The sequence below is a fragment of the Lissotriton vulgaris genome, chromosome 2_1 (assembly GCF_964263255.1).
Source record: "Lissotriton vulgaris chromosome 2_1, aLisVul1.2, whole genome shotgun sequence".
Classification (NCBI taxonomy): Eukaryota; Metazoa; Chordata; class Amphibia; order Caudata; family Salamandridae; genus Lissotriton; species Lissotriton vulgaris.
In genome coordinates, this window is record NC_141687.1 from 357,471,804 (window position 1) to 357,492,781 (window position 20,978).

At 45.9% G+C, this 20,978-nt stretch overlaps 1 protein-coding gene and 1 pseudogene across 1 annotated transcript in view; one reads left to right on the forward strand and one right to left on the reverse strand.

Moving 5' to 3' along the window:
• Positions 1 to 833: 833 nt before the first annotated feature.
• Positions 834 to 20,978, forward strand: part of TLCD1 (TLC domain containing 1) — a 63,361-nt gene continuing 43,216 nt past the window's right edge. The window contains exons 1-2 of the mRNA XM_086955149.1: positions 834 to 2,565; positions 4,458 to 4,540. Coding sequence (XP_086811275.1) covers positions 2,375 to 2,565; positions 4,458 to 4,540 — 274 coding nt within the window. The 5' untranslated portion in view covers positions 834 to 2,374. The remainder of the gene's footprint in view (positions 2,566 to 4,457; positions 4,541 to 20,978) is intronic.
• LOC147730341 (LHFPL tetraspan subfamily member 5 protein pseudogene) overlaps positions 5,779 to 20,978 on the reverse strand; it is a 28,750-nt pseudogene continuing 13,550 nt past the window's right edge.

The window sequence follows — 20,978 nt, forward strand, 5'->3', positions numbered from 1 at the left end:
AGTAATTTAATTGATTTATGGTTTGATTTATGAGTTAAAGCATGAGTATTGTAAGTTATGACTTGATTTATGACTTGGTTACGATTTAAAATGATTGGTTGCCTGACTGACACGAGTGAAGTATCATGACTCACTCACTGCCCGCGAGCGGCTATAAATTGTGATTAAAACTGGACAAAAATGTCAAAGCCGGATTTAATAGTTTTGGATAGAGGCCCAGGGGAAATAGAAATAGCAGAAAACTTAGGAAAGGGTGACTGATTGGTTTACATGAGCAAAATCTCACTAGGGAAGGACTGGGAGAGGAAGCGATGATGAGGTCATGTGTAATGGACGCTTGTGCATACATGCCAACACACCCGATTCAGGCGGGAGTCTCCCGCACTGCCAAAAATGGCTTTGTTTGAGCAGCCGGCCACATATAAGTGCCCGTTCGAAACAAGTCAATGGAGAAATTAAATTCTCCCGGATTCTTTTTCAAAACCTCTCTACTTCTTCCTTCCAAATGCTGCTGGCATGTATGCTGCGCAGGCTCTTTTGAGTTCTTGCCAGCGTCACGTGTACCGTTGATATTCATGAGCATTAAAAAAAAACACCTCCCCCCACTACCTATGCACCCATTCTCCAAGGCATGGTGTTAATCAAACAAGTTAAACAATGTAGACAAAGAATGCCAGGCTGCAGGCCGGTGCTACTCATCGAGAAAAAGAACAGAAGATACTATTCTGCTGGTGAATGGACCTTGGGTGGATCACGCAGCTCCCTTGGCGGGGGTTGCCCTCCCCACCCCCCCTTTCCCCCTAGAACCGATCCTACTTCTGGCTCGCTCCCCTCCCCTTTCGGCTGAAGGAAGGAAGCGCTTTCTTGACGTCTCTCCGAAGATGAATACCAGAAGGGGCCGGGCCGTGATGAGCACGGAAATAGGAACAGGAGACGCAGTCGTTGCCAAAAATGAGCCGGGCTGGAGAGTGAGAGAGCTGCACGCAGACCGACGAGTCAGCGCCAGGCTCGTGGCTTTCACTGGGCCTGCAGCGCGAGGGTGGCCACCGCCCCAGGGCACACAGTGAGGGTGAGGCTGCCTCAGGGCACACAGTGAGGGTGAGGCTGCCTCAGGGCACACAGTGAGGGTGTGAGGCTGCCCCAGGGCACACAGTGAGGGTGAGGCAGCCTCAGGGCACACAGTGAGGGTGAGGCTGCCCCAGGGCACACAGTGAGGGTGAGGCAGCCTCAGGGCACACAGTGAGGGTGAGGCAGCCTCAGGGCACACAGTGAGGGTGTGAGGCTGCCCCAGGGCACACAGTGAGGGTGAGGCAGCCTCATGGCACACAGTGAGGGTGAGGCAGCCTCAGGGCACACAGTGAGGGTGTAAGGCTGCCTCAGGGGTCAGGGCACACAGTGAGGCTGCCCCAGGGCACACAGTGACGGTGTGAGGCTGCCTCAGGGTACACAGTGAGGTTGTGAGGCTGCCCCAGGGTACACAGTGAGTGAGTGAGGCTGCCCCAGGGTACACAGTGTGTGAGTGAGGCTGCCCCAGGGCACACAGTGAGAGGCACACAGTGAGCGTGTGAGGCTGGCCTGGGGAACTGACCGTGCCGGTCTGAGGGTCCGGTCAGAGTGCGCCTGAGGACCAGGTCATGACGGTGAGGAGACTGTCGAGTGAAAGGAGGAGAGATGCCTAACTGAGAGCGAGACGAAGTGAGGAAACCCGAGGACGTAGGGACTAATTAGAAAGAGTCGTCGAAGCTCTACATTAATCTGAGCCGCGAACTCACCTGACTCAAAAGGCAGCCCGAGGGCCCGGCAAGGGGAGGGTCGGGTGAGGGAGTCGTCAGAGAGTGGGAAATGACTACAGAACTCCGGAGCAGAGTGTAACAAAAGGGCAGTGGATACATTTGGTAGGATTAATAATGTTCTAGTTCCGAATCCTCCCAACTTGATTCAGCGACTAGAAGCACGAGACCCTCGGTGAGGCGGGGGACCTAAGAGACAGCGCAGAAGCAACGGCCCTCGGTGAGACGAGAGACAGACCTCGGAGACAGCGCAGAAGCACGACCCTCGGAGACACGAGAGACGGACCTCGGAGACAGCGCAGAAGCACGACCCTCGGTGAGACGAGAGACAGACCTCAGAGACAGTGCAGAAGCACGACCCTCGGAGACACGAGAGACAGACCTCGGAGACAGCGCAGAAGCAACGGCCAGACCCTCGGTGAGACGAGAGACAGACCTCGGAGACAGCTCAGAAGCAACGACCCTCGGAGACACGAGAGACAGACCTCGGAGACAGCGCAGAAGCACGACCCTCGGAGACACGAGAGACAGACCTCGGAGACAGCGCAGACGCCGGTCTCTCCGGGAGCTGCGCGCTGTGCAGCATGGTTCTGTCTCACTCCCCTACGCTGCTCGTGGCGGGCTTTGCCCTGACTTTCAAAGTCCTCAGCCGGCTCCTCTGGGCTCTTCCGGTGCCCAGGTTGGTGGAGAAAGACTGGACGCGGACTTGGCGGTGGAGGAACCTCAGCGTGTCCATGGTGCACTCGCTGGTGACCGGCCTCGGATCGGTGCTGTGGTGAGTCTGTGTTTTATTGGCATTTATATAGCGCTTTCTACACCCGGCGAGGCGCTGAAGCGGCTGTAAACAGGCAGCACTAATAATAACGGGATCAGAGCGCAACAGATAGGAGCTCAGAGGTTCTGCGTTGGAAGAGGGAACAGCAAAAGCTCTGGGAGGGCCTTTTTATCGAGTACAAGAAGTCCAGATACGGTTTCCCTATGGTGAGAAAAAATAAAGAGGACGAGTGGGAGCTTGCTGTGCTGTGTAGTCGAATACTTGTAGATTTTGCACTATATTGTACTGGGTGCGCATGGAGGTAGAGGAGAGACTGCAGCCAGGGTACGGTGGGGACGCTCCTAATGGGTACAGTCCTTAAGTCATAAAAAAACAGAAGTGTTAGGATTAGCCAAGTTAGGCAGTATGCAAGTGACATCACAGAACGTGACATCAAGGCGAATGACAGCAGATGGCACCATGGGAAGTGGCGTCGCAACCCACGACCTCACAAGAAGTGATATCAGACCTTAAGACCTCACACATGTTTAGTAGGTCTATCATGAATATATTTCAGTGCCTTACAATATTTAACAAGTAGATTTTGCTTTGGGGAAGTTCCACAAAAGTAACCCAACGCTGATGCAAAACCTGGGCCTCAACTTATTTGCATTTCTTTTTTAAAGCCCTGCCACAAAGAAATATGCAAAACTAAGACCCCTGGCAGCAAATCTGTTCTGCTTAATTGGTTGCAAAGTCTGCCCTTTAAAATATGTTATAGGGTAAAGACACATGCTGGAGAGATCTTTGTGGGCCTGGTAACTCTCAGGGAATAATAATAATGGTAAGCTCACCATTCAGGTTAACTTACTTGCTGGTGAGATTTGTGTTTTGTCTCTAGTTTTAAATCAAAGTAGCATAGGCTGTTAATGGCTCTTGCAAAGCACATTTTGTAACACGCAAACAACAGTGTTTTATTTTATGTAAATGGATAAGTGGGTTGCTGGTTTTAACCCATATTCTTTTGTGACTTGCAGATCATAAAGCATAATCCTTCTAATATAGCACAGTAAGCTATGAAAGACATGTGGCTACTACACTTTGTAACCCTCACTGTCTTATGCAACACATCCTGTACATTGATTTACACATATGATTTGTCAATGTACAATGTGTACGTGTGATGTAAGGTACTCTGACACCCTGCATTTGGATGAGTAGCACTATAAAAGAATTAAAACAAAATAGTGGTATTTAAATTATTTGCGTAGCTATTGAGACAGAGCAACACATCTAACATTCTTGCAGTGCATGCACACGTCTTATATACAGGGACTGAACAAAGTCAAAAGCGCGTCTCTTGTAACTACCAGTACCTGTGAAGTGATAAGCTGTGTGTCTTTGTTTCCACTCCAATGCCTTGAGGTACGAGTCTCCCAATAGCTCACAGCCAGGATACTACAGCAGAAGGAGGCTTGATGGCCCCTTAACTTCGGCCTTTGTTATGGGCTCAGCTGCAATCTGATAAGTCTCCTCCCCTCCTAACCATTGCTGCTCCTACCGAAAGAAGACAATGTGCAGGCGCTGCTGAGTGTGTCCCGGTGTCTAAAAATTACACAGGGAAAAGTTTAGTGTATTTCTGTGGAGCCCAACCTCTTGGCTGGGTAGATGGTGCCACCTTGAGAAAAAAGTGGGTAAACTCCGTCTACCCTCACTCAGCTTGTGCCCTGAATGGATGTGTGTGCACAAGGATATGACTATACAGAATATTTTCAATCAAAGTATTAGCCAAAGGGAAGGGAGGGGCATTAAAGCACGCAATGTACCCGAACTGCAGCTTCAAAAAGCGATGTTATGCACCAGTATTAAGAACGTTCTTCCCTAATACACATATCCTCCTGTATCCCCATCAGTGTGCTTCAGGTGCCCGACTTACTGACCAACATTTCAGATGGCTATTCCACACCTGCCCACCTGCTGACCTGCATCTCATCAGGTAAGAGTGGCTTCTCGTATCGTAGGCGTGCAGAATTCCACATGTAGTGCTTTTTAAACGTTGATAATAAAGGAGCTATCTAATAAAAAATAGAGGCCAGGGACTTCATATCACTACACAAGCCAAGTGTATTATGTTTGTAATCTGGGCTATCCACAATGCAGACCGTCTCATCTAGCGTCCTTTCACCCCAAACGCCGTTCTATGGTGGCTCTATGATTAGTTTGTTTCCCTAGTGTTTGTGTCTTGCCTGTTGACCCCAGGAAGGACAGGGCAGGCAACCGTCGACTAGCTACATTGTAAGGTGCATTTCCATACAGCCCAATGGGCCGGTCCATTTAAAATACCCTTCCCCCCTAATCCTCAACATACAAAGGGTCAGAGAAAGGACACTGGAGCAGCTATGGCAGAATTGTCCGAGATCCATTGACCCACTTCTCTGCCATCTGTTTTGCAAGGGAGCAAGTCACGAGGTTGAAGACCCAGGCCACAGGACCGCCTTTGAGATTGCTTACTTTCATCCAGAGAAAGTAGAAGATACATGTTGGTCTCTTTAGTGATGAGATCTGCAAAGAACATGCTGCATCCCCCAGTGGAGACAAGCTGTGCCCATCCTTTTCTTGATTTTTTCACGTTCCCTTTGCAGAATCTGAAGAAAGCTTACAGCAGGGGTCTCTTCCACCTTTTCTCTTATGAGAGATACTTATGATCCAAAAAAACATCCCAAGCTACTAATTAGTACTGCAATAGTAAGCACATCAGACAAAATTCTGCTTGTGGCCTCCCTCTATTAAATTACCCGCAGTGATCACCTCTGCATCAGGCAGATTAGCCATCAGTAATGTAAAAAAAAGTCTGTCAATTTTGGATGACTTTACAAGGGTAATACATAACAACCATATCTTTAACTGCCCGTGGCACTAAAATAATAATATTAGTAATAGCCTTCCGGAATGCCACATGATTTATAACTCAAACATCAGCTGTAAATATAGTTTGAAATTCAACAATTAGGTTATGAGTCCTGAAAATAATCACATTCTTGTTTACATACAACGTTTTTCAAATTTGGTATACAAATATTAATCCAGTCAAGCAAAAGCTTCTAATTCAGTAGGCAAGACTGGACACAGGCAAGCTACTTCTAGGCAGCTAGAGAGCTACCACTTGCGCACAAGCTACTCCTTGGAGAAGCCTTGTTTACAGCCTATAACAAACCTAAAAGCTAAGGAGTTATGTCAAAAGTAAAACACACTGGTAAAGATCCTGAGTTTATGTGTAGCTTCAACATCGAATGGCTGGAAACCTAGTCCCACCAGTCCTCTGACCACCACAGGTGGAACGTAAACGGTGGGAGAGGTTTCACATTCCCCCATGGGATGTTGTAGGGTCACAGCACCAATCACCTCAAATTCCTTTTCTATATGAAAATATCAACCATTAGAGCTTTCAGTGGGATGAAAAAAAATGAAGGTGGGGGTCACCAGGACATAATGTAAAAACAAAAAAAGAAGTGGGGTGAGCAACCAACGTAGGCAGTATGCAAGTAACATCATCACACATGACAACAATGCGTGACATCACACATGACATCACATGTGGCATCACAAGACGGGACATCAGATCTTCAGACCTCATATATGTTGAGCAGATCTAGCATGAGTTCTTCCGAGGGTAGTTTAGCAAGTCTATCACAAGTACATCTAAGCGCATTACAATATTTAACAAATTAGATTTTCTGTCAGGGTTTTGCCAAAAAAGTGGCGCAACCCTGACGCAAAATCTGGGCTTCAGCTTATACAATTCTATTTTTAAACCCTGAGTCAAAGAAATTGGTAATAAGGAGAAATATGGCAGCACATTTGTCCTGCTTAATAAGTTACAAAGTCTGCATTTTAAAGTATCTTATGGGGTTAAGGCATCCACTGCAGAGATCTTTGTGTGGCCAGTAAATCTCACGGAATAATAATAATGGGAAGATAACGCTGAAGGTTAAAATATTTACTGGAAAGATCTGTGTTTTGTCTAGTCCCAGTTTTCAATCATAGTAGCTTAAAGTATTATTATGTCTCCTGCAAAGCACACCATGTAACAAGCAGATGACAGATTTTTATTTTATGGGAATGAGTAAGTGGGTTACTGATTTTAACTCAGAGATCCCTTTGTTACTTTCAATTCATAAATTGTAATCCTTCTAATATAGCACAGTGAGTTATAAAGGGCATGTGACTCCTACTTTGCAACCCTCATTGTCCTAAGTAATACACTGTGTACATTGATTTACACACATATGATTTATTGTCAATGTATAATGTGTACGAGTGATGCAAATGAAGTAGCACTATAAAAGAAATAAAACAAATCATGGTATTTAAATTGTTATTTATGTATATACTGGGGCAGACCAACACATCTGACATTCTTACAATGCACGCATATCTCTCCTTTAGAGGGACTGTACAAATGTTGAAAGTATGACTCTCTTGTGTACTTGTGAAGTAATAACAAGATGTGTGCTATTGTTTTCATTCCATTTCATTTGCATCTAGGTGTGAGGCTCCAGATAGCTCCCAACCTGGCTATTTCAACAAAAGGAGGCCTGATGGCCCCTTAAATTCGGCTCTGTTTTATACCCCGCCGGAATTTAAAATTACAAAGCCCCCTGCATGCTCATTGTTGCTCGGAATGAAAGCCGACAATGTGCAGGCGCTGCTGAATTTGTCCGGGAGTCTGAAATTTACACCGGGATGAGTTGATAATATTTCTGTGGGGACCAACTTCTTAGCAGGGTAGACTGTGTCCACCCTGTGAAAAAAGGGTGTCGACACCTTCTACCCACCTGTACCCTCAACTTGTACCTTGGGGGCCACTGAAAAGAGTGTGTGTAGACGCCTTCTACCCACCTGTACCCTCGACTTGTACCTTGGGGGCCACTGAAAAGAGTGTGTGTAGACGCCTTCTACCCACCTGTACCCTCAACTTGTACCATGGGGGCCTCTGAAAAGTGTGTGGCTTAAGAGGTCTATTTAGGAATCCTTTTCAATACTTATGGCCTTTGTAATTAAGGGTGTAGCTTAAAGAATGTAAACTAAAATCGGGTGCATTCTATTGCATGCCACCCAACCAATATGTTGGTGCCTCTTTACGTGTATTCTGTTACTGAGATCAGTGGTCTTCCGAGTATCATAAACACTCTTGTTCTTTCCTTCACAGTACTTTCCTCTAGCTGCTCTGTGAGACACTTACCCCCTTTTTCAAACCTACTTCTTTCTGGCGATCTCCATTTGCATATTCCACACCTCATCTCTTTCCTCATCTGCACCCTCTTTTTACTCTCTCCTGTAAGTACTGCTTTGCATTTATTTCATTTGCCTACCTACTAAACACACACACACACACACACACACACACTGCACCTAATCACTTGTAAGCACTGCATTTTCATTTTCTTTAGCACTGTAAATATGTTGATAGTTGTTTACCTCGTTCTCACGTGTCAGAATCACAATTGCAGTTGCCATTCATGACCATTGCTGTGTGCATTCTGCAGACAGAGAGGCCAAGGACTGGATGAGTATATATTCTGAACACCTTTATGTCCAACTGACAGACACTGTGGAAATCTCGCATTTTCTTTAGCCTCATCTCCAGAGGGAAAGTCAGACATGCTTTATTATAAACATCTACCCACAATTTGAACTAACACAGAGAACAAAAGGCGATCCAGCTCAAAGTAATTAATGTGCTACATAATTAAAGTCACAGAAAACAACATCCTGGGAAAAGCAAATAATCTTAGGAAGGTAAATTATGGTCAAATGTGAAATGTAAACGGGACCTACCTCATTGACATTGATTAACATTATATTTTTTACAGTCAATGCAGTTTCAAACTTTACTCAGCTAATTAAAAAACAGCCATAACAGTACATAAAATATAGTTAAAACATCACAATACAGCAGGATATAAAACATGATTCATAATAAGATATAATACAAATCAATAATCTACTATTCCCCCTGGCCAATACAATCTAATACATAATACTATTCCTTGAATTGATAGCCTTTAGAATAAAAACAGCAACGTTAAAACACACTTAGTCGTCATTTAAGAATAACAGATAATGCAATAATTTGCAGTTCCTAATATTCAGTGCAATGAAAAGCGGTTTAAGATAGTGGCACCTATAACCAGAATAAAACCTGCAGAATAGTATAAAATGCATCATGCTCTGCTTACTTATATCATCTCTTGGGCAAGTGGTCGATTCAGGTGGGCACAACTTCATTGTGGGAAATGCTACCAGATGGTGCACAATACCAAGCCGACGCCCTGTAGGTACATATTGGCGTTGATTTATAATGACGTGGGGCAGATAACATTGATAACCTTCCTCCATAGAAAGAGACCTATACCCGGGGGGTGTTGTTTTCATCCATTCCAAACTCATTTTAAGATCCGTCCTATGCCTAGTAAAAGTAGCTTTAATCAAATTCTTAGTAAGTGTCAAGGTCTTGTGGTAAATATTTGATTTACCGTCTTAATTTCTATGCAGGTAAGTACTTAAACAAAAATAACTCAATCGGAAAGAAAGAGGCAGAGTCCGTGGTGTTAGAGTTCTTAGGGGTTTTATTCCTTAAAAGGGAATGGGTCAGGTACTGGATATCGGGTTCCTGCCACCACTGGGGTGTAGGAAGGGATAGAGCATAGTTTATTGACATTACATTACTTTTATACTTAATATACACAATAGAAGTCAATGCAGAAGGCGTAACAGCTGAAAGAGACAAGATAAAGATGCACACGTGTTAGCAATACGTAATCAGAAGGCGTGAACTAAGGCGTGCACAGAGGTGTGTTCTAGAAACGTCACATGTAAGTGTCAGAAGTGGGTGGCTCTATGACAGAATAGTGCAGAGTCAGCAGGAATCGGTAGCTAGGATGCGCGCGCAGCTGCATGACGTGTGACTGACGTAAAGTTGGAGGGTGCAGGGGACTTGACATTTACACTAGAGGAAAGAGACAGAAGTCTGGCATGTCAGATCAACTCGTTCCTATATCATATCTGGTATCTGATGTTTGGGAACCCTATTATCTAGAAGGAAAAGGTCTCTCGAACAGAGGCTATTCTATACTGACTGTGAGTGCGTGTATAAGCGTCTAGGTGTCTGCATGAGATGCGAGGGGGCATGGGCCTACCATGGTAACAGAGACTATGAATTACTTGGACGGAGACAGTGAGGCCGGGCCCTTTGCTCTGCAGCTGGAAGGATGTTTACTTAAACTAGTAGGCAGGAATGTATTTTCGAGGAGCAGAACAGATAATTCGAAGGTTGAATACAGTCTTGGCAGGCAACAGGCTGAGCTAAGCGCCGTGAGCCGCGCAGGAGTAAGGCAGAGCTCACGGGTACAGGGGCCGGCTCAGGCTGAGGCATTTCAGAATCTGAAGGCAGGAAAAGGCTCGATGGCAGAATGCAGGGCCTACTTCGCCTGGGCTGGGAAAACGTGTAAAGTACACCACAAAAAGACGTTGGCAAGGCATACTTAGAAACGGACTATTCAACCCGTTCAGGGTGGGTCTGAAAGAGGACATGTTAACGTTGGACGCAAATGTGTTTGCGTCTTTATAGCTGGCACAGGAGGGAAGTTACATGCACTTTAAGTTCGTACATGGAGACGGTGGGGTACACGTTAGGGAACATTTCTTGACCATAAAATTTATATTTCCTCAGTCTTCAGATGATCGTCCCACACTCACAGTTTAAAAAGAGTTCTAAAGGTAGAATTAATATATGACAACCACGAAATATGTGAGACACTGACCAAAGTTCAACAATCTAAAATAATCAATTAGGGGAAACTGGTCTCTGATCTTGACCAAATGGAAAACCAAAGAAGCAAATGCTTAACCAAAAGCAAATCCTGTAAATATTGTAGTCCCAACTCTTGATGGACAATAAAGTTAGAAGCAAATAAAAAATCTGAGATTTTCATCCTCGGTAGGGGGACGCGGCAGGGATGCCCTCTGTCCCCGTTATTTTTTGCACTTTAGCTAGAGCCTTTGGTGAGCTGTATCCGGAAGGATCCCATCGTGAGGGGGCTGAGATGGTCAGAGGACTGGAAGAATTGCACCTCCCTATATGCGGACGACATTCTGCTATACCTAGCAACACCACGAGTAACTATCGATCAGTAGAGTCCCCAACATATTTACCACCATTGGCAGGTACTCCGGATACACCATCAATTGGACTAAGTCGCTGATCTATGTATTACAGGGGAAGTTCCCGCCCCTGCCTACGGGATGTAGCGTGACAGAGGCGGCGGACAGTTTCAAATACCTAGGTATACACATTGCCAGTGACCCTAAATCATAGCTTTCCAAACTTTTCATGTTGGTGACACACCTTTTTGTGAAAAAAATTTCAGGGACACAGTAACGTGAGGAAGCACAGAGAGCGAGCCCGAACAACCTATGGTGGGTTCGGGCCCCACACCCCACCTCACACACCCCACACACAACCCCCAAAGACACACCACCCACACACACACCCCACACAACCCCCCCACACACACACAACCCCACACACAACCCAACACACACCACCCCACAGACATACCACCCCACAGACACCCCCCCACAGACACACACACACCCCCACAGACACACACCCCACACACACAACCCCCACACACACAACCCCACACACACCCACACACACACCCACACCCCACCCACACCCCACCCCACACAACCCCCCCACACAACCCAACACACACAACCCCACACACACACCCCACAACCCAACACACACAACACCACACACACCCCACACCCCACTCACACATCCCCCCACACACACCCCACACACAACCCAACACACACAACCCCACAGACACACCAGCCCACAGACCTACCACCCCACACACACACCCCACACACACACACACCCCACACACACACACCCCACACACACACACACACCTCCCACACTCCCCACACACAACCCCACACACACACACCCACACATCCACCCACACACACACCCCACACACCCCCACACCCACCCCACACACACCCACAACCACTCCACACAACTGCCCCACACACACCCCACACACAACCCCCCCACAAACACCCCACACACAACCCAACACACAACCCCCCACACACACACACCCCACCCCCCACAAACACACCCCCACCACACACACACCCCACACACACCCACACACACCCACACCCCACCCACACCTATTGCCCAGGTTGTGGCAGTTTGGTTGTTGTAAAAGCTGATTATTGCTGTGCCAATGATGTTGATTGCCGGGTTAGCTTCTCACTGTTACCTGTGCCAATACCCCTGGCTCACAAAGAACATTGTGCATTTCTAGATTCCTCTGGTGCAAGTTACACATGTATTCGCTATATTTCTGGTACCCACCTGATTTCTTTAAATTGGGCCTATTTGCGAAGGTGTCCTGGGTACCTACGTTAAGATGTTTGAAGGCACGGAAGGTGTTTATTGACTGTGTGGAATGTGCCAGTGTCTGGCCGACCTGAAGAATGGGAATGGGCACACACAAACAGCACGTTTTCATAAGTAGTTGAGAATTAAGAGCAGCCTCGCAGGCATGCTACCCAGGGGCCTACTGCCATGGCAGGGATCAGACCCCAGAAGCACTGGCACCCCTTGTGCAAGAGCCCCGACATGCCACCCTGAGAAGAAACAGAACTGCCCAATACGTTTTGGAGTATGCGTTCCCGTGTGTACAAATAAATTACAGACAAGTTTCCTTTAGTGCGTGATTTATGCATTGTGTTGGCTTCCTTGTGCTGTTTTCTAGTTTAGAAGCATATGTCCTGCTTAAAAGCCACAACTGTCACGACGAGGGCATGACAATGACTGCATGTGCCTTCCACGTATTTCGTTGTCTGTTATTTCGAAAAAGAAATTTTTTGGCCATTTGTCCAAGTTTGGTGGCGAGGCAATGTGCACTTTTGCTACTAGGAGTGTCTAAATATCCTTAAAAATACATGTGAATGTTTGTTTAACGAAGTAAAGAGCGCGCTTTATTTTGGACAGATACCAGTTCCATTCAATGACTGTAAAAACACACATTACCTCGTTTTTTAGGTTTGGCAATAACAGTTGTGTACTATGACTCCACTGACACCAACATTTGAGAACAAGCATTTACAATGCAACGGTTTCGCCTTGCATTGTAAATGCTTGTTATACGAAGATATGCAGGATCGACAAATAATGCAGATGATGCAATCCCCTCCCCCCCCATTGGCATCACAGGGCTTCAGCCCCCACTCAATCCCCTCCCTCCCCCCTCGTGTGTGGCATCCCGGGCCCGCTCATAGCCGCACCCGAGCACTTCACAGGTCGTTAAAGACATTGTGCATGTTAATGGGGCTTTGTTGTTGTTTCGCCCCTTCTAAGAGCCCCTGCAGCTCGACTCTGCCGATTGCCGGCAGAAGGCATCTCCTCCCGCGACACACCAACGGCTGGGGCGCGACACAGTAATGTGTCGCGCCACACAGTTTGGAAAGCTGTGCCCTAAATCATACTATGATCACAATCTCCTACCACCACTGTGAAGCCTTGGAAGTGCTGTGGAGCACTGGAAATCTCTACTGCTCTCTTTGCTGGGCAGGGCCGCACTTTTTAAAATGATGTCCTTGCCCCGATTTCTATACGTTCTACACAACTTGCCTGTTCCTGTTCCTGCGGCATACTTCGCGGCCATAGAGAGTGAACAAATAAAGTTATTGTGGGTGAAAACGCCACGAATATCATTCCCGAAGTTGGTACGGGGCTGGTATGTTGGCGGGGGATAGGCCTTCCAGATATAAAAAAATATTACTGGGCAGCACAACTGCAGCTATCAACCAGGGTATGTACCGTCCACACAATGACCCTGGATATATATTGGACAGATGGCTTCTGCCGGGTGGGTCCTCCACCAGGTCTCTTACTGTAGATTCACCAATCTAGGACTGACCGGACCCATGTTACACTCGGTCCAGACTGGAATACCGCACATAAAAGTCTAGAATGGGACAAGAGAATTACGCAGACCACTTCCTTGTGGGACTCGTACCTGCTAGGAACCCTCCGGAAGACCAAGGGATTTGACAAGTGGGATCTAATCGGACTGTCTCGGGTGGGAGATATATGGAAAGAGGGTAAGGTGAAAGAGTTCTCAGTATTGCAATGAGAATATGAACTCGCAGGTTCAGAAATCTTTAGATACTACCAGATGCGACATTCCCTAAATACAACTATACAGTTAGGGGAGTCACTCCCTGAGGCTACTACACTGGAGGACAGGCTACTAGATGGGTATATACCTAAGAAATCTATTTCCCTCACTTTTACCGAAAGTTGATCAATTATGCTCTGATCCCCTGGGATGGCTCCGGAAAAAATGGGTAGTCAACCTATCAGAACTGAATGATGAAGATTGGACGGAGGCGCTCGCCTCCCCTAACGAAGTCGCAATTTCATCACGACTTAAACTGGTGCAATTCAAAGTTCTCCATGGAGTATATTATTCGGGTCCAGCTTTGGTTCACATGGGTTATAGAGAAGTTTCCAGCTGTAGGAGACATTGTGGTAGTGAAGGTACGTTCCTGCATATCCTGTGGGAATGTCCCAAAATAAGTTAATACTGGACAGACCTTCTCAATTGTATGGGGGAAGTTCTGGGACTGGACCAGACCTTAGAGGCCAAAAGGTGTCTTGAATGTATGGGAACCGAAAGACCTGAGTAGCAAAGAGAGACCCATGGGACATATGGTAGTCAAGCGTAATATTGCCAGACTGTGGGGGGCAAGTGAAGCCCCAGGCCTAAACTCATGGAAAAAAGATATGGACTGGTGCATGTTTCGAGAAAGAAACTTATATGTCTCCTGGGGATGCCCGAAAAAGTGGTCTCAAGTATGGGCCAAATGGAATGCCTATAGTGGTGACATTTGTACCCCCCTCCAGTTACCCCCATCCATTACTGGATGAACCTGTACAGAATAATCATGGTGAAGATTGACCTGACTAACTGTCATGGGGTTGGGATAACATCTAATGTAACAAAGCTTAAATTAGTATATGCTAAACACTTGGTGCCATGAATATGCACATGTAAAATGTTTTTCTACAATAAAAAGATTTACACAAAAAAAATAATACTAATAAAGTTAGAAGCAGAAGTGGGTAGACAGAGTAAACAATTAGTAAAACTATTCCCCTCAAGTTGCAGTTGCTTACTAGACGTATACCCCCAAAGGCCGGCACCATAAGTAGCAGTAGCCACTTATCTAGCCTTGTATATTGCTACCATTTCTCTAATTGGCCTGCTGCCCAACTTAGAGGAATAATAAAAAATCCATTTTTACTTCTGCCCATTTTAGCCATAGCATTAAGTACTTGTTGGGCTCTGCAGCCATTGCTCGAAAATAGGGCTCCCAGATAACAGAAAGAGTTTACACCATCAATAGGTGTATTATTGATGTAAAAGGAACTATATTTTTGGGGTTTGTGCCCGCAGATCATTTTAACAGTTTCGGATTTATTAATCAACATACTCCTTGAGGCCATAAACTCCCCAAAGGCATCCAATGATTTCTGTAGGCCAACCGGGGTCCTAGATAGCAACACAGCGTCATCACCATATAATAATCCTGGAATAGGATGCCCGGCAACACAAGGAGCATCAGCTTGAATAGCCTGTAAAAAAGTATCCCCCCATTGATGAAAAGAGAAAATAGTAATAGGGCCAACACACAACCCTGTTGTATTCCTCGCTCTACTTTAAAGGAGGGCGAGCATTCACCCTGTGGTCCATACCGTACTTTGCTTGATAAGTTTGAATACTGGCATGCCAAAAAATTAACAATTGCAACTGAAGCCCTGAGGAACAGCAATGTTGACCATAAAATTGAGTGGTCCACTAAGTGGAATGCCCTACTTAATTCCGCAAAACATAGATAGGGAGTCCCCGGTTTCGCCCCAGTATATTTTCCTATCAACATATACAAGTTAACTTGCTCTATTGTACCATGACCTTTTCGAAAGCCAAACTGAACTGGAGATAAAACAGCATTCTCCCCAACCCAATTCTCTAGCCTCCTCTGTAACACTATGCTCATAACTTTTACTGAGGAGTCCAGAAGTGAGATAGGGTGATAATTATTTGGGTCAGACCTATCACATATCTTATAGATTGGCACCACAGTAGATATACCCCATGATGGTTGAATTATGCATGTAGCAGCAGCATTGAATACCCTAGTCAAGATGAGTTCCCATAAATCTACAACTGTTTTGAAAACGTCCACAGGGACCCCGTCGGGTCCTGGCGCCCTTCCCCCAGAACTTTCTCTAAAAGTTAGAGATACCTCTGCAACAGAAATATTCAATAAGAGAGGGCTCTGGCCTAAGATCATTGCATGGAATTCTACTTCACCCTCCTTAAGTTTACATTGAAAAATGGTAGAATAATGTTCCACCCAAGTTTCACTTCACAAGGAACAAATTAATTGAATTCTGGAGTGTCATAATTTTTTTAGAAACAGGGCATTAACCGTCTCCCAAAAAGTGAGTTTTACAGCTACAGCCTGCTTAGACCATACCTCTCCCTGAAGGGGTTTACTCCTTGTGGCAATTGCCTTTTTATAATCATTGCAGAGGGATTTAATAGCACAGTATCCCTAGGTGAACTATGTAAGGCTACCTTAAGGCGCCGAGATGCCAGAGTACATGAGTGGTCAAACCATCCTTTTATGTTTACCTGAGAGGGATGCTCTTCACAGGTCAAAGATTCATTAATAGAATTTACTATATGATTAAAATTGTCCAATAACACTTGGGGAGCTACCTCATCATTTAAATAACAATTACATTCCGTAATATTTACTAATTAAAATGTCACAAGTTAAACTATGTGGGTCAAATCCTGTCAATTTGATTCTCAACCCATTAGGCCATGTGGGAATGATACTACTAACTACAGATGGAATTCATATTTTTCTTTCCCCGGAATAGGAAAGGCATCATGACGGGGTTATGGTCACTGTTTGAGGTCTGGAACACTTATGGGGTACTGCACTTATGACTTGCTTAAGCTGACACCGCAATATGATCAATAATCGTGGCAGCATTTCTTCCTCTAAAGGTAGGGATTAAAACTCCATTCCCTCCCGGTTTGTAAGTCAATTGATGCAGAGCGTACTTATTAATAATTAAATTGAGGGCGTCCCCATACTCATTATGACAAAAGTGAGTGACACCCTCCCAGTCTTGATCAAAGAGTCCACACGCGGAAGATGCCACAAGGGAACAGACCTGGTAGTTAAAATCTGCCGCCCAAATGATCCCAAAATTGGAACGAATATGGCGGAGGAAAGCTTTCAAATCAAGTCCAAGGGCATGGGCCACCTTGCTACACATACGATCAAACACATTGTTGTAGAAATTAATTAAAACCAGGTCATGCTCTCCCTTGATAGTAGGCCACATCAACTAGGAAGGCGGTCCTACCATTAAGCTATATTATATATATATATATATATATAATAATTACAGGAAGCCTATTAGAAATAACAATCTGTAACCCTCTCTTAGCCCACACCGCACAAGAGGGTATAGCACCTAATCAGTGTGAAGAAAACTTCTCAACATGTATCAGATTCACACTCCATGTCTCCTATAAACTAAGAACATCGAGGTCAGCTATGGTACATTCCCCTTCTAGACTTCCGATCTTATTTGACATCTCATCCACAATCCAGCATGCAAAGTTATAACAATCGTTCATGAGCTCCTTAGTGAACCTAGAGACTAGATCAATAAGGTATACACACCTGAGGCTAAGGTTAGTACTATGTATAACATTAATGGCAGATTCAACACTATCAAATGACCCAAAAATGCCATTGTTATTACAGAGACCATTACCAGGTAATTTAGGATTAAATTAATCCGTCCTAGTTTTAGCCACACTTACTCCCACAGGATCTTCCCTGCCAATTCTTACTTTAGGTATAAGATCCGTAAGTCAGACATTATTTTGGAGAGAACTCAGCACTTGAAATCTAATAGACACAGCCAAGGGGGAGGCCATACGCTCTCTGTAGATTATGATTTAATTTATTAGTATTGTTAGGACGGTGTAAATGATGATAAAAAGTTCAATAGACAAAGAGCCATGGTACAACTAATAGTGAAGACAAGGGTAATTTGATCAGAACTTCCCTAGCATGGCTTGGATGGCAAATCTTTATAATAATACAATCCCCCTAAGAGTTTTCCCAAGTGGCCCAACCCACCCCACTCTCCTGACAAAATGTGGGTACACGCTCAGAAGAAAATAGGGTATTCATGTTCAGCCAATGTACAACATTGTTCTTCAAGGTTACAGTGGATTCTTGTTGTCCTGGATTCAAGGGGGGCACATTGACCAAAAGAGTCACATATGGACAACATGCAGGTGGCAGATTAAAAATGATAGGGTCACAAATAGACAATCTACCATTAAATTCAACAGTACTTAGACCAGGGATCTGCGGGTTCAGAAAATTCTGCGGCTGGTTGTCCGAACAGAGGAGGAAGTTCCAATTTTGGTTATCCATGGCTACTAACTGTGTGCACGAGAGGCCAGGTGTTGAGGCGGTCCCCAGTTCTTTCCCCCGGGACCCCTCACTAACTGACCCAGGAGGGCACCTTACCAGTAAATTGAGTCCTAACAGGATTAGAATTAAAGACAGAGCTATTCTCACCTACATTAATAGGGAACCACTCCTCTATAGTATCACTGGCGCTTGCCGTGCACCTAGTAGTCATAAAAAAACAAAGGGAAGTTACTTTATCAATTTTGTCTTCCAAACACTCCAGCTTCTCCTTTAGTGGTAAGACCATATTTTTAACAACCTCAACAAATGTACATAGGGCAAATTCCCAATGGGGCTCATCAATAGGAGCAGAATGATTGTCAGCCCTAGTCCAAAGTGGTACAGCGGGGCTTTGGTTAGCGGCCACTGCCCTCTTCGACATCCTCTTTAATTTGGCCTTTGGTGACCGTACCTGGGAAGCAGGGGCCTGAATGGGGGGGAGCTGTCTCTGGTATTGCCTCTGATTCCCTGGGAAGCTTAAGGGAGGTATGACTGTCCTGAACGTCCTGATTATCACGCAACCCACTAGTTAATTCTCCCACTCCCAAGCCATGCTCCTGCATTACTCCTCATATGGCCACTTAGCCCACTTGGTATGGCCATACCCAAAGATATGCGACGCTCGGCCAAATTAATCTCTTTAGAGATAGCCCCCAGAGCTCATGCCAGAAAACTATCAATAGTTGTGTGTTTAGTATCAACATCATCCTTGGTCTCGCCAACTTTACGTTTCCCCATGTTATCGAGAGAGTCCACACAAAAATAAAACACAGTCACTTTGGTCCTCCGAATTAGAAGCCCACGCCAGATCGCTTGACTCCATTAGTTAAGAGAAAGTCGAAAGAAAGTCACAAGTAATGTATTAAGTCACTGGCAATTTAATTCCATTTACTTCTATGAGAGTAAAAGTGAGGAATCTAGCTGTATGTTGCAGAAGAAAACAGCATTACCAAAATAACTTGAGGCCAATAGGATAGGCCCAGCCCAGCCTTGTCCAGGCATGGACAGTCGCAGATGTCCCTGTCCTTTGCCCGGGCATGGCCTGTGTGCGTCTCATGCCGCGGGAGGACTGCTGAAGGGTTCCTCCCCCCGGCCTCAACTGGGTCATATGGAATGCGGTGCTCCCTGGGACTCCAAGTCCCACTGGGGAGTTGGCAACAACAGGCATGACTTAATGACTTAATTTTTTTTCACTCACAATATCCCTTCCCGGTCCACCAGCTTCTTCAATTCCTTCAACGTCTCCTCCTCCTCATCTATCCCGCATGGACAGCGGCTAAAAAATTCCCCCTCCACTAGCTTTAATGGCTCTCTCACCATTACACTTTACAATAATGGCACTGTCATGATACAAGCTACAGACTCCTGTCTTTCTCTTTTTGACCATCTCTTCCACTCCCTTCGTCCAACCCATACAACTATGATCTCCCTGGATTTTCATTTGAGCTCCTCTCCTTTCTCCCTTTCCCCACCCTGACTCCCCGATACTCCATCAGGCTGCGTTCCCGGGAGTCACAGGCCTACCCTTTGTTCCCCCTACTTTTGCTCCTTCCTCTTCCACTCTTTCTCCTTCCCAATTGGTTCCTCCCCCTATCTAGTCTATCCTTGCCTCAGGCATCTACTCCCCCTCCCCACCCTCCACCTGCCCGATTCTCTAACTCTTTCACCTCCCCCCTAATCCAACCAACCTCCCCCCTTATTATTCCACCTAAATTCTTCTCTTCCACCTCCCTTCTCTCTATAACCTCCCCTCCCTCTTCCTTTACTTCCTAACCATGTTTCCTTCCTCAACAAATCCTTCCTCGCCTCCCCCCACTCCACCTGTTACCTGTCCCCCTTCAATCACTGTTCTTAACCTACAGTACTTGTCCAGCACCTTCCTCTATTCTCCCCATACTTCTGGCCTTCCTTGGACCAACCCTCCCCCCCCCTGTACATCACCCTCTCCTCTCTTCTCCACGTACCTTTGGCATTCATCTATCCCCCTGTCCTCACCTCCCTGTTCAGCCTCTTCTCCTCTCTTCTCCCCTTTCCTTTGGACCTCATTAGACCCCCTCCAACTCCTCAACCTTTCCTCCTGTTTATGATCTCTAATATTCCCCTCTGTTCAACACCAGTAAAAATATTTCTCTTCCCACCACTGTTTTACCATCCACTCCTATCGCCCACCATCTTTCCCCACCTTCTACCCTTGCTCCCCAACTCCCCACCCCTCCCCTCCCCCTCCATCTACACTTCGTCCCTTATCCCGTTCCCCCACCTTGCCTGTCCTCCCTCACTCCCTGCACTCCCTCCCGTTTCCAGCTCATCCCTCTCTCCCCGTCCTCAATATCCCTCTGCACCGCCTCCCTTATCCCTTATCCAATTCCCCTACCCCTCCCCATCCCCTCTCTCTCTCCGCACTCCCGTCCTTATCCATCCAACACTCCGTGCTCAGCTCTCCTCTCCCTGGAAAATAAACTAGATTCTCTCATCTATTCTATTTCCCAGCTTGTAACATCCATCTCACTTTTAAGCACCAAGTTGTCACCCTTCCCTATTATCCTCCCGAGGAGTTCCGTGCTCCCGCACCCAAATAAAGCCAACTACAGTCTCTCCTACAGACATCTCCAACCTACTAGCCAGCTACAAGACCACCAGCGTCACTCCCCCTCCACCTTCCTCTCCTAATTACGCATGTCACTATTCAGACCATCTCCTCTGTCAGAACCTACCAGCCTCCCTCTTACCGGGCACCCTCATTCAAGAATCTTATCCCT